Raw genomic sequence first — 13561 nt, forward strand, 5'->3', positions numbered from 1 at the left:
TATCTGCTCTTCATTTCTTTCCTCTCCTGTGAATCTGCCTACACCAAGTCAAGGTGGTCCCCTCTCTCCAGTGGAACGTGCTGGATTCGTGATGCGGCAAGAGCAGCCCAGAGGTCAGCGAGCATGAGCCCAGGGGTCAGGGAGCCTGCGGGACAATTCCGGCAGGTTCTCAGATCTGCCAGAGAGAGCTGGAGATGGGGGAGGAGGTCTTCTCCTGAAACCTTAAGGCAGAAAAGCCTCTCCAGGTATCCACTTGGTCTCACCACCCTGTAAATGAACCAAGAGCTATCCGAAGTTTACAGGCTTTGTCAGCTTATGGATCCATTCTTTAAAAAATGAGGGCTCTTTAAAAAACCCACAGACCTTTTCCTTCTGCAAATGTCCGGAAGACAGAGTGTGCCAGAGAAAGGTGACAGTCTATTGCGGTTAGAGCACCAGGCAGCTTCCTCCCTGGGCCACAGGGCCCCTGCTTGAACCCCGATCCTGCCCTCCCCTCCCTCACAGCCCCAGATGGAGGCCGGCCCACTACAGGGCACCAGGTTCTCTCCAGTTCCTCCCACGCCCCAGCTCTCTTCTGCTGTCCACAGGGCCTTTGCACCGGCTCTTCTCATCTGCTCCTCTCCAAGCTGCTTTCTCACCTTTTGTCTGTGGACACCTTGATGGCACCTAACACCACTCGTCAGTGTTTCCTCCATCTGTCCCTGGATTTGCCTACGGCCTGCTCCCTGCTAGAATGAAGGACAGGGTCCGGCCTGGTTGCCTTACATCCCGAGCTTCACTCAGGGCCTGGCACACTGTTGACCCCCAGCTAATATGTGTCCTGCAAATTACTGACAGTCCCCAGCTAAAGACCTCAATGAGGAGGGGTAAGAGAAGGATCAGAAGTCCCAGGAAACCCCTGCCCAGGACAGGACCTGGCTGCAGTTTTACTTCTGCTCCACCTGCTGAAGCATCTCTCAAGAGCTATGGCCTAGGCCCTGATGTCTCCCAGGTCCACCTACTCAGTGGCTGAGGCTCTAATTGCTCTTTGAGGACCTTAATTACTGACCAATATCCTCTACCACCTAGCAGCATTAAAACAGAATAAATATTTTCCTTCTCTTGAAAAGTTCACATACACAATGGGAGGTGCTGCTGAGCAGCGGGCGCATGCCTGGGTCCTGCACAGGGGCTCCCACCTTCCAGCACCCCCTCTCCTCAGGGCCCATGTGCCCCTCCCAGGCTGGAAGTGGGCGAAGCATCCTCATACGGGGCCCTATTTCATCCCTTCCCATCAGAAAAAACAAAACCCAGCTGCCAGGGAGTCGACTCCGACTCATGGTGACCTCATGCATGTCAGAGTAAAACCCTGCTCCACAGGGTTTTCAATGGCTGATTTTTCAGAGGGAGATCACCAGGCCTTTCTTCTGAGGCACCGATGGGTGGACTTGAACCTCCAATCTTTCCATTAGCAGTGGATTGCGTTCAACGGTTGCACCATCCAGGGAGTTCCTACATTCAGAAGGCCTGAGCTTCTCTACAGCTCTCCGTGAAGGTGGGTGGGTGGATGGGGGGTGCTGAGGCTCACAGTTCCCCTCAGTCTCTTAAGGTCTGGGGGTCTCCAGGGAGGAGCTTTGCACCCACCAACGGCTGGCAAGGCCTGGGGCCACTGGAGTGGGCACCCAGGTCTCTGTCCAGAGGAGGGGTGGGCTGTGGAAGGAGCCAAGGGAGGAGGTCCCTCCTGGCTCCTCTACCCTCCGAGCCCCTCGTGGTCTGGGATTTGGGGGACACACAACATTGGGAACCGCGGTGGGTAGGGGCAATAGGATGGAGGTGGTCCTGGGGAGGCAAAACTCCTGCCAAGCCTCAGCATCAGGGCGGAAGCGGGGACCAAGAGCCTGCATCTCCCAGACCTCTTGGGCCCTGCTCTCCCAGGGTCTGAACGGGCTCCCTTCCACACCCTGGGTTTGGGGGGCCTCTGCTAGGGTAGTGTCCCCGCCCTGTCCCCAGGGCCTGGCAGGAGGAGGGGTCTGTCCTTCATCAAGGGACCCCTGGAGCCCAGGAGGGTGGGAATGTCAGTGATCTGAACCCTTCTAAGTCTGTGTAAGAGAGTGGGCCAGTAGGGGCGGCAGAGGGTGAGTGCTGAGGGCCCTAGCCATCTTTCCCATGGTCCCCACCCAGAAGGGGGCTGGGCCCCAGGGTCAAGTTCACAAAAACTGCCTCGCATGCGTGCGTGCGTGCGTGCGTGCGTGCGTGCGTGCGTGCGGCGGGATGTGGACGCAGGATGCCTACCCAGGGACAGCACGAGCACACTCCCCACCCTGAGCCCACACACACGCGAGGGAGGGGCGCGCCGCCCGGCGGTCACGGCTGCGCGCACCGCCCACGCTGTCAGGTCCCCGCCCGCCCCCGACCCTGGCCCGCGGCGCTAGGAGCCGGAGGGGGAGGGGTGCTGCCCTCGCATTTGGGGGCGGGGAAGGATGTCACGCTGCCCCCCGCCCCCCACCAGAGCCTCACCGCGAGCGCCCCCTGGCGCCCTCGCGCGCGAGAGGGGGCGGGGCGCGGACGGAGCGGACCCCACCTTCTCGGCCTGGGCGGGGCCGTGAGGGGCGCAAGGGGGAGGGGCGGCCCAGGCCGCGCCCCAGGGAGGGCGGCTCCCTGGCCCCCTTGCCCCCCGCTCCAGTCTGTCCCCGCGGGGGGCGCTCCTGGTCAGTTGTGGTGCCGCCGCCGGCCCGCCCCCGGCGCACTGGCCCCGCCCCCAGCACCGCCTCCTCTCCCTCCCCCTCCCGCTGCTCACTCCGAAGTTTCCTGCCCTGCGCGTCGTTCGGCTCCGGTCCCCGCAGCCTCGGGGCGCCCCGGCCCGCGCCCCTGCCCGTGCCCCGCCCGCCACCAAGCTGTCCCCCTCCGCGCCCGGGCCGCCACCGTCGCCGGGCCAGCCAGAGCCTGAGCCCGAGCCGGGGCTGGGGCCGTCGGGTGGGGGACGCTGGCCGGGGGCGGCGGTGGCGATCGCATCTGGGCCCAGGTGGCCGTCCCGGTCCTCTGTGACCGCGCCGCCTGGGCGATGCCCGCGGGGACGCCGCCGGCCGCTGGAGCGAGGTGAGACGCGTTGGGGACACGCGCTTGCTGCACGCCCGGAACCCCTCTTCAACTCGAGCCGGGCCGTTGGGGGAATCCCTCGAGCCCCCGGAGCCCCATGCGTCGGTGGCGGGGAGGGGTCGCCCAGCCGCTGCCGGTGGCGGGGTGAGGGCAGGGGCGGGTTGGGGGCGGGGGACGCATTTGTTCCAACAAGAAAAGACAAAGGCATCCCGGCGGCCGCGGCTGTTTCCGCAGCTCCGCTGTGCCCGAGCCGGGGGTGGGGGAGTTGTTACGGGGACCAGGGTCAGTGCATGTGTCCCCGCAGGTGCTGCCCTCCGCGACCATGACCGAGGGCGCGCTGGCGGCCGACGAGGTCCGGGTGCCCCTGGGCGCGCCGCCCCCAGGCCCTGCAGCGGCGGCTGCGGCGTCCCCGGGGAGACCCCGGGCGCCCGGGCGCGCGGCGGAGCTGGGGTCGGTGCCCGACGCGTCGCCCCCTGAGAGCCCGGCGCCCGGGTGCGCCGCGGATCTGGGCGCCGACGAGGAGCAGCCCGTCCCGTACCCGGCATTGGCAGCCACCGTCTTCTTCTGCCTGGGGCAGACCACGCGGCCGCGCAGCTGGTGCCTCCGGCTCGTCTGTAACCCATATCCTTCCTGGGCCGGGGTGGGGGCGCGGGACCCTCTCCGCATCCGCCGCCGCGCTCCCGGGCTCATTGTACTCGGCGCGGGCCGGACGCGCTGGGGCGCCGCACGGGGGCGGGGTATCAGTGACCCTCCCAGGGAGGGGGTCCCATTCTGGCCACTGGGGTTGCGGCGGCGCCTTTCCCGACCGGATGGGGTGTCCCGGTGGCAAAGCCAGCTCGGGACCAGAGAGGGTAGAAGAGAAGCGGCAAGGCCAGCGTGAGCCGGAGGGGGAGGCCGGAACTCCCGCGCCTGTGGCCGGAGGGGGGGCGGCATTCTCCCCCCGGGTTGACTGAACGTCTGACCCCTTTGGAGAGAGGCGAGCCCGAGAGGACAGGAGTAGGGGAGCAAAGTTTCAACGCTGCCTGTGCTTCTGAGTGCACGGGGAGACCTACAGGGCATATACTGGTGCCAAAGTCTGGGCACCTTCCCATGGAGCCATGCAGTGACGTTGGTTTTGAACGTGCTTTTCCAGGGTGAACTCGGTGCCTGACTGATTTAAGTCCTAGGAAGGTGGGGGGAAGGAAGGCTGCCGGCATCTCTCAGTCTTCCCATCTCTGGAGCCCCCTTTCCTAGCTGGACAGGTCAGGACATCCCCTCACCCCCTGTGAGAGTGGCAAACAGACTTTCAGAGATTGCACAGCCCTGGGCCAGGGGCAGGCAGAGGGCAGCAGCCCCCCACCCCAAGCAGGGACTGTGGTGGTCCTAGCTGGCATCCAGTCCACTGGTGGCCTTTGAGTTGGTGGCCTGGCGGCCAGCCCACGAGTGCTGCTCCTTGCTGCTTCTCTGACCTGGGGGGTTTAGCTTCCTGGGTCAGGGGCTGCAGGAGTGGAGATCAGCACAAACTTTCTGGTCTGTTGGGGAGACAGAAAATGGGGGATGAACAATGGGTGTATATATCTTCCCTGCCTTGTGTGTTTAACTGTGTAAATATTAGATACAAAAGTGGAATCTGTACCAAAAAAAGTAATAAAAGCCATGTTTCTCTTTTTTCAAATCCAAACACCGGGTGAGTCAGAGTCGCCGCCTGCCTGGGAGAGAGGTGGTGGTCTGGAGCATGGGGGGGGTGGCGGTGCCAAGGGCCTGCCCCCAAGCATGGCAGCTCCACGTCTGCCCTGGGTTTCTGCAACCCATGGGTGGACGTCTGAGATGGGTGGATGTCTGGGTGGGGTGGGAGTCCTCAAGTGGGCACTGAGGGCTCAGCCTTCCAAGCGGGAGCCAGGCTGACCTTGGAACTTGGTGGCAGGCTTGTTTTCCCAGAAGCGAGACATGGAGAGGCCAAGCCACCTTGTTTAGGGGGAAGGGGTGGTGTGATGGACAGGAGCACTGCTGTGAGCCACAGCAAGGTGTCAGGCCCTGGGGGTGGGGCAGGAAGGGAGGCTGCTGCCCCGTTTGTTCTCTCTGCGCATGGGGGACCAGATAGGAGAGGGGGGGAGCAGGCCTGGATTTTCTCTCCCTGACAGACCCAGGTCACAGCTTGGGGTATCTTTGAACCTGGCCCTGGCATTCCAGGCTGGCCGGTCCCTTGAACTTTTAGCAAGGTTATTTGCACAGCTCTGTACAGGAGAAGTGTGGCTATGGTGCGCCACCCACAGGTAGGGTTAGAGTGGCCACCTCTGCCCCCAGCCACTTCTTGACGATGAATGTGGGTGTGGCTTGGCCCCCATGGAGAGGCAGAAGATGCCGGCAGAGAGCAGGAGGAGGCTCTCAACCAGGGGGAGTAGTGGTCCCTCTTGGCTCCTAGGCCTGTCCTTCCTGGTGAGGTCACCCCTGATGTTCCTGGGGTGCCCTGGGAGGGAGAGGAGGGGGCTGGTTTGGGGGCCCCAGAGCTCCTGCTTCCTGTCATCCTGCATCGTCCAGCTTTGAGCTTCTCCATCCAGAAGCCCTCCCATACACCACTTCTTCCTTGCCCCTGGCACCTCACAAGCACAGCCTGACTCCCTGGGAAAGAATCAGTTATCCGGGAGCATCCCTCAGGTGTCCCCCACCCCCCAGATGGTTTTGTGCAGGGGGAGACTTTGTAACATGAACTCAGACCCCAGATCCTTTTACTCTTCGGCACAGGTGTGGAAATCCCGTATCTGCCCCAGGAGGCCCCGCCACAGTGGGATGGGTTGCTGACCTCTGGCGGATGCCCAGCCCTGGAGTGGGGTGGCAGTTGGGGCTGTGGGGAGAGTCTAAAATAGGCTGGCGTGTCTGGACAGGTGTAGAGGGTCGGCTTATTTGGGGAAGCCCATTGGGGCTGTGGATGCTTCCTGTGCTCTTTCCATTCCTGGGAGTTGGGAGGGAGTAATCTGGGGCAGGGCAGCAGACAGTCAGTGAGGCTAGGGTTTCTCTGGGACCCACCGTGTCCTTTAGCTGGAGTGTGATTCCAGGGACGGCAGAGGACATGGGTCCTGCGCCGGCGCTGTGGCGTGTGTGCCACTCCTCAGAGACAGAAGGTGGCTAGGTCTCTGAGAACCCACACTCGAGATGTGGGTCTTCACTCCCAGAAGCTGGCTTGTGCCCTGCTGACATCTGCTGCACCCATCCCAAGCTGGGGTCTGATCGGCCGTAGGAGTGCAGGAAGAAGGGGCTTCTTCTAGCCCTGGACCTTTCCAGAGGCCACGCGTGCTTTGGTATCACCTGAAGATTCACTTCTACCTGGAGCAAAGGTGCCCCCAAGGGTGGCCTTGTCCCTACTGCTTTTTAAAAATATAATTGTGTCAGAAGTTTTTGGGTGAATGCTGTTTCTCCTACACAGGCTTATTTATAGAGGGAGGTGGGTGGTATCTGTGTGTTGTTGCCCGCCCAGCTGGGCTCTGTTCTGCCCCGGCTCCCCCAGGGTTCCTGATTCCCCCGGGGTTTCTGACTCCAGGCTTGCTGATGGCATGGTGGCACGGCTGCCGTGTCCAGTTCCCAGGCCTCCCCGGGATGTGCAGTCGGCTGCACGCAGAGCTGGAGGGAAGGGGCCTTGTGTTCCTGGATGATCAAGGGAGGCAGACTGTGGGCCCACTTGGGGTGTTGAGGGACTAGAAGATGATGAGGGCAGCGCTGGGGGTCTCAGGGAGGGCAGGAGCATAATAGAGGTGCCCAGCAGGGCTGGCCAGTGTCACCTCTTGTCGTAGAGCCCTGCCAAGGTCATCTAGCTGCCCAAGGGCAGGGGGTGGGGTGCCTGACTCCGAGGGGAAGGCGTTTGGTGTGGCCCCGCCCCCCATCTGAGTCCTTAATGGCCTCCGCGTCATATAAAAATTGATGCTCTCCAGCCTGCTGCTGGCTGCCACGCTGCTCTTCGTCAGCCGGGAGATGGAGCACACAGCCAGTGTCCCCAGTGAGGACGTGTCCTGGGCCCCTCTCCTTTTCCGACATTCAAGGCCTCCATCTGTCTGCCCTCCTGGGCTATGCCAGCCCTCCTCCCTTCACAAACCCAGTATAAGATGGGAAAACAGCCATCGTAATGTCACCGATCTTGTGCCTTGGTTGAACTGGAGAGTGGGCGCTCAGAGAGGCTGCCTCGTCTGGGAGTGCCAGAGCTAGGCATGGAGGCAGCTCCCAGGAGCTGCCTAAAACCCCCGGCCTACCTGCCTTGCCTATGCTGGGCCCGGCCTGGGCTCGTTTTCCTCAGCTCCTTGGAGCCTCTCCCATCCTTGGGGTATCCACACGGGCCTCAGGCCCCAGGCCCCAGCGGGTGCTCCTCCCCCAAGCCTGTCAGCTGTCCTGGGCCCCATCCCAGGCATCCAGCATGTATTTCCCTGGACTCAAGTGTCCTGGGGTCCCCATGGTAGGCATGTGCCTGGGCTGACAGTTCAGAGCCCTGGTTCATTCTCCACCACCAGCTTGTATCTGTCTGAAGTCCATCCACGCATCGGCTGGAATTGTGGGGTTGGATGGCCGGGATGGGGGTGCAGCCTGGACTAGGGGCCTTGCTCTCTCGGCAGCACATGGGGAGGCCTCGCTAGGCAGTTGTCTGTGCAGGGGCCCATGCAGTTACCTGCTGCCTTGATTCCATGATGGAAAAAGAATGTGACTTATGGGGATGATGCATCCACTCGTCTCTAAGCTGGCACTGTCCTTCCTGTGCTCCAAGGGCTGTGTGCTTTCCAGCACATGCTGGTTCACCTGGGGTATCTGCTGAAGCCGGGCGGGGTCAATGCGCTGTCACCTCCTGGGCTCCTCTTGGGACAGTAACATGGATGATGTTGGATGGGTCAGACACACAGATGGGATGGAAGCATCCAGCTAGGGAGGCTTTGTGCAGAGGAGGCATTTCCTCTGAGAGCTGGGGGACCCAGCTTGGGCTAGGGGACTGTACAGAGGTGGGGGCAGCTCACCCCTCCTGGGGGGCTCTGGGGAAGGCCTGGGGGGTGTCTCCCACCATTCTGCCGAGGGAGATGGGGCTTTTCCACCTTGGGGAGGTGATGGGGTATATGGAACCCAAACATCCACTGCTAGTTGCCCTGCTGCAAGCACTGGCAGGGCACGGGTCACACATGGGCTCATGGGTACCACACTGTCTGGGGGGGAAGAACACTGGGAGGAGCGATGGCACACAGGGTGTGTGGCCCCTTCATTTGATGACATTTCCTAAGCTGTGTGGGCTCTGCACTGGCCCACTGCGTTCCACCTGACAAGTGAATGCCCTGTGTGCTGGCGTGCCCGAGTTGCTGCCCAGAGGCAGTAGAGGCCAGCCTGGTCCCTGTGCTCCTGGTGGCCAGGGGTGCTACAGAGGTTGGCATGGGCCAAGTTGGAGGCCAGGGGAAGCTGGGAATGGGGGAGGCAAAGCAGAGGACCCCAGGCAGCAGGGACAGCACATGCACAGGCCCTGGGGTGAGTGTGGCATGTCCATGTGGCTGAATAGAGTAGGTGGGTGGGAGGGCTGCCAGGGAAGCTGAGGAGGAACACAGTGGGCCTTGGGGAGGGGCCGGAAAGGTGAGCTTCTGGGGGCTAGGAGGTGAGATGAGGAGTTGGGGGCCCTGGGAAGAGGTGATGGGGCTGGCCTGGGGGCTCTGGAGCGGGTCTACCTCCAGCTAGGGTTGGGGACTATTCCCAGAGGGAGGGATGGCACTGGGACCAGGCCTGCGGAGAAGCCAGGGGAATCAGGGAAGGTGGAAGGCGCTGCAAGGGCAAGGCCAGGGGTGGACCACTATGTGGCCCGAGTGTTGATGTAGCTGGTGCTGGCCTGCAAAGGAAGCCACTGACCCTGACTGCCCTCTGTCCAGCCACCCCACACCCTGTCTGGCCAGGGATGCCCCCTGGCATGCAGAGTGCACAGTGGTGGTCCAGGGCACCCCCACTCTGCCCTTGTCCATCGGGTGGGTGGCTCCCCAGAGCCACTGGCAAGACACTTGAGAGTTCCAGGTCAGATGGGGAGGAAGGAATGTGGGGCTGGCCAGCCTGTCAAACTTTGTGGGGACGAATCCAAGCAGCCCTGAGCTGGCTTGCAAGTCTAAACCATGTGCTGGCAGTCAGGGTCGGGGAGGAGCCCCTCCTTTATTTATGCCGGTGTCAGCAGTCACTGCCCAGCCTGGATATTGTCCATCTCAGGGACCGGGTTCTGGGGAGAAGCCGGCCGCTTGTCTGAGTGAACAAGTTGGCATCGGGCTCCAGCATGGCCTTGGAGCTGTGTGGACAACAGATGGGACCCCTGAGCTGCGGTGTCTGCTCAGAGTGTGTGGCCCTTCTGGGGACAGCCATGGAGCAGACATGTCTGGGGGGAGCCACGAGGTCCCCGCAGTGGCTGCACTGCGTCACGGATGCTGTGACTCCAGGGTGGGAGCTGCCAGGTAGAAGCAGGGACACTGCTGCAGCCGGCGGACCCTGGGGTTTGACAAATAGTGACAATTGATGAATGTGCTGAATTAGGACGTGCAGCTGGGAGGCTGAACCACCTGGGGAGTCACGCCACCACCAGCTCTGTGCTCCAGAGCGGCAGGGAAGTCCTCACATGTCCATGGTTGTGCCCTTCATGCACAGTAGTCTCCCTCCTGTGTGCGGGAGGGTTCCCTCAGCTCCCAGGAGCACCCTGTCCTTCAGGAATGAGGAGGGAGCAGGGGTCCTGGAGCACCTGGCCTCTGCCTTGGACCTGGGCGTTTTTGCCAAAGGAGGGAGCTGGGCTGGCTGAGAGGGGCCCCAGGAGACCCCCCATTTCTTGGATCCCCATGCTCCCTGAGGTGAAGTCAGTCATCCCTCTGATTCCCTGGGTCTCATTTGATGTAGGGGCCCTTTACCCACTCTGCTGGCCTGGTCTCGGCCCTGCTCATGGCCCAGCTGTAGGCCATGGCCTCCTTTGTCTGCCGTGTCCTTGAGTCTGTGATCGAGGGGGAGCAAGGCTGCTTCTCCTTGTGCTGACAGTCGGTGACAAACGAGCTGATGCTGACAGGGAGGCCAAGTAAGAAAGCGGGGTCCCTGCTCACCAGACCCCAGAACCACAGGGGCTCCAGGCCTGCTGGGAGCTGGGCGAGGGCCAGGCTCAGCCCCTGGCACCAGTGCCAAAGTCTGCTGGCTTGGTCACACTGTCCTCATCTATTCCGGGCTCAGCCAGCATCTTCTTCCCCCAACTGGGCTCCAGGTGAGGTCAGGGTGCTAGGCTGCGCAGGGGGTCTTCTGCCCTCATCTCCGCTTTCCCCTTCCATGTAGGGTCATGTAGGGGCACTATGAGTCGCTATCGACTCCACAGCACACAACAACAATATACTGTAATGGATAACGACATAACAGCTGGAGTCAGGCAATTCCAACTCCACCGCTTTACCAGCTGAGTGACTTTGAGTAAGTTACTTGGTCTCTCTGTGCCTTGATCGCCTCACCTTTAGAAAGGAGATGACAGTAAAGCTCACTGAGTAACTGTGAATATTAAGTTAGGTAATATATGTAAAACCCACTGCCGTCGAGTCGATTCCGACTCATAGCAACCCTGTAGGACAAAGTAGAACTGCCCCATAGAGTTTCCACGGAGCGCCTGGTGGATTTGAACTGCCAACCTCTTGGTTAACAGCTGTAGCACTTAACCACTACGCCACCAGGGTTTCCAAATATATGTAAAGCCCTCAGAAAGTGCTGGCATGTAGTAAGAACCATGTAATTGTCTCCCTCCCCCTGCACCTGGGTGGAGCCGCTGGCTGGAGGTGGTCCTCTCTCTGCCCCTCATTGGATGAGGACCAAGGCTTGGTCTGGGACCCACCAGCTTCAGGCTTGCCCTTCCTGGTCTTCTAGGCAGCAGGGGGTCTGGGATCTGTTCTGCCTGTTCTGGAAGTCAGTTATCCATCCCACTCTGCCCTGGGGACTGACTGTGGCTGGGACCCTCCCTGGCCCTGCTGAGGTGACAAAGAGGAGGAGAGAAACTTGCTGGGCTTAGAAGAGATGTGGCTACTCCCAGGGCGTCATTGTAAAGCAGGGGCCCTCTGGTCAGAGTACCCAGGCAGGGGACAGGGTGTTGTCAAGAGCTGTTGCAGGTCAGTATGCAGGTGTTAATGGGGGCAGGGTGGCGGGGGGCAGTGGCATTTATGGGGCAGTGGGGTGGTGATGTTTATGGGGGACGGAGTGGCAGGGGTGGTGACGTTTATGGGGGATGGTGTGTTTATGGGGGCTGGGGTGGTGGGGGTGGCAATGTTTATTGGGGGTGGGGTGTTTACGGGGGATGGGGCGGTGACAGTGTCCAGGATGCACTGTGTGTGGCTGCCAGGTGTGTGTGCGCGTGAGGGACGTATGTTTGTTCCTGCTCCCTCCCGCATGCATTCATTGCCCTCACACGCTCCCGTGGACACACCCACCACGCAGTATCGACCCTCAACTGGCACCTTTCCCTTGTACTCTCCCGGCATGCAAGCTGCGCCACCCTACCTCACGTACCACCACCACCCCCACCCCCACCCCCCACCCCGTGCAGCGGCTGTCCCCAGAGGGAGTCAAGGGCCCAAGGAATGGGCAGGCTCACGTGTGGTGGGAACCTGGCCCTTCCAGGACGAACCGTGAGTTACACTGCAGCCCTGGAGCCCCCAGGAGATGCAGCAACCATGAAATTGGTAATTTTCAGCTCCCCATGGGGAGGAGGCGTCTTCTCAGACACTACAGAGTGTCCTGGTGCCAGGTCAGAGGCCCCGCCCACCAATCCACATGAGGTCAGGATGGGGACCCAGGAGGATGTGAGGCCAGCGGGCGAGTGACAAGCAGGTGGCCACAGTCATGGGCACCCCCCATCCCCGCCCTCTGAGCTCCCTGGCCCTGCTTTGGGGCTTTCAACAGAAGGGAACATGCTGCCCACATATGAGTGCGTGTGCATGTGTGTGCACATTTGGGCCCATATCTGTGCTTGTGTGGGCTTACAGATCTGTATGTGTTCAAAGACGTGTGCATGGGTGTGCAGGTGTACACGTGTACAGGGTGCTTGCAGGCCTGTGCGTGTGTGTGTGCAGGTGTGCGTCTACATGTGTGCTGTGCATGTAGGGGATGCACATGAGTGTGTATACATATGTAAATGTGGCTGTATGCATGCATATGTACGCACTGAAGTGTGCACACGCATACTTTCCTGCACCATGGAGGGCTCCACCTTGGTTGCCCCCCCCGCCCCCGTGCCTGCTTCTAGCTCAGAGCCTTTGGCCCCAGGTGTGGGGCATTGTATGGAGTGCATGTGGGTGGGAGATCTGGTTCCCACCAGGACCCTCACCCCAGCATGACAGGCTTTAGGGGTATCTGGGCTGAAGCTGCTGCTTTGGGCCCCAAGGAGAAGAAGCAACCTCTTGCACCATCACAGGGTGAAGGGCTGCCATTTCAGAGGACACACGGGCCCCTGCACAGAGCTGGGCCTGGTGACCCCGAGCCGCCCACCCTGGCAGCTCCATGGAGCCTAGCCTTCCGCCACCTCAGGCGGTATACCCCTACGTATCCCAGGCCACTTTGCGGGGTGTGTCATGGCCATGAGGTGCCTTTGGAGCAACACCAGGATTCCTGGGGCTCCTGGTCAGGACTCGGGGGCTGTGTTTGGCTGTGTGGTGGGGGACACAAGGACAGATGAGACAAGGGTCTGCTAAGGCTGAGTCTGCCTACCCTTGCTCCTGGGCTGGGGGCAGCTGTGGCCAGGGGGCAGGGCTGGGGGTTGATGGCCTGAGGCCCCCCATAGAGCGTCCTCCCTGCAGCACCCCGTGTGCCCTGGGTCCCACCTCTAGAGGCTGGGGGGGTGGGGGTGGGTCCTCTCGCCCTGTCTGTGCCCTCCAGGTGCACCTGACCCCCAGTGTGTGCTTGCCTTGTGTCCTGACCTCTCTGCTCTGTAGGGTCTGCTCTGCTCCTGTGCTGGGCCAGGCGTGGGCAAGGTGGCCTCCTTGGGGGGAGCAAGGTGGCCCCTGAGGACTGACCTGGCCTAGCCTCTGCCCAAGTGCCCTGGGTCCCAGCCACAGCTCTGCCACCTATTTCGAGGCTCTGGACATGGCCCTGCCTGCCTGCTAGCCTCATCTGAAGGGTGGCAGGGGTGGCCTGGTGGGGATCAGGGCTGCCTGTTGGGCAGGGGAGGCCAGCACTGAGGGATTGACGGAGAGCTGGCTGGGAGGCGGCTTCCTGGGCTTCCCTGCTTCCTGAGAAGGGGTGTATGGGCATTGCAGAATGGTCAGTGTGCGTCCCACTCTTCCCTGAGCTTCCGCCTAGTCCCATGTAGCCGGCCTGAGCCCATAACAGAGACCAGGCATCCTTGCCCTCCAGGAAGACGTGGGCCCAGTGAGCCCTTCCCGGGAACCCTTTGTCTTTGAACTGAGTGCCTTCCTGGCTGCAGACAATGAGTTAGCCTGATCTGGAGGAGGACATGTCCCTACATCCGGGCTCGGGGCCAGCCTTGTCCCTCGGGGCCCAGCGCAGAGAGGGT

The 13561-nt window shown here is 61.6% G+C and overlaps 1 protein-coding gene across 3 annotated transcripts in view; it reads left to right on the forward strand.

Annotated features, from left to right (window-relative positions):
- The first annotated feature begins 2780 nt into the window (after positions 1-2780).
- Positions 2781-13561, forward strand: part of CACNA1H (calcium voltage-gated channel subunit alpha1 H) — a 64519-nt gene continuing 53738 nt past the window's right edge. For all 3 annotated transcript variants that reach the window (XM_049903130.1, XM_049903131.1, XM_049903132.1), the window contains exons 1-2: positions 2781-3075; positions 3380-3695. In XM_049903130.1, coding sequence (XP_049759087.1) covers positions 3398-3695 — 298 coding nt within the window. In that variant the 5' untranslated portion in view covers positions 2781-3075; positions 3380-3397. The remainder of the gene's footprint in view (positions 3076-3379; positions 3696-13561) is intronic.

The sequence above is a fragment of the Elephas maximus genome, chromosome 12 (genome assembly GCF_024166365.1).
Source record: "Elephas maximus indicus isolate mEleMax1 chromosome 12, mEleMax1 primary haplotype, whole genome shotgun sequence".
NCBI classification, from domain to species: Eukaryota; Metazoa; Chordata; class Mammalia; order Proboscidea; family Elephantidae; genus Elephas; species Elephas maximus.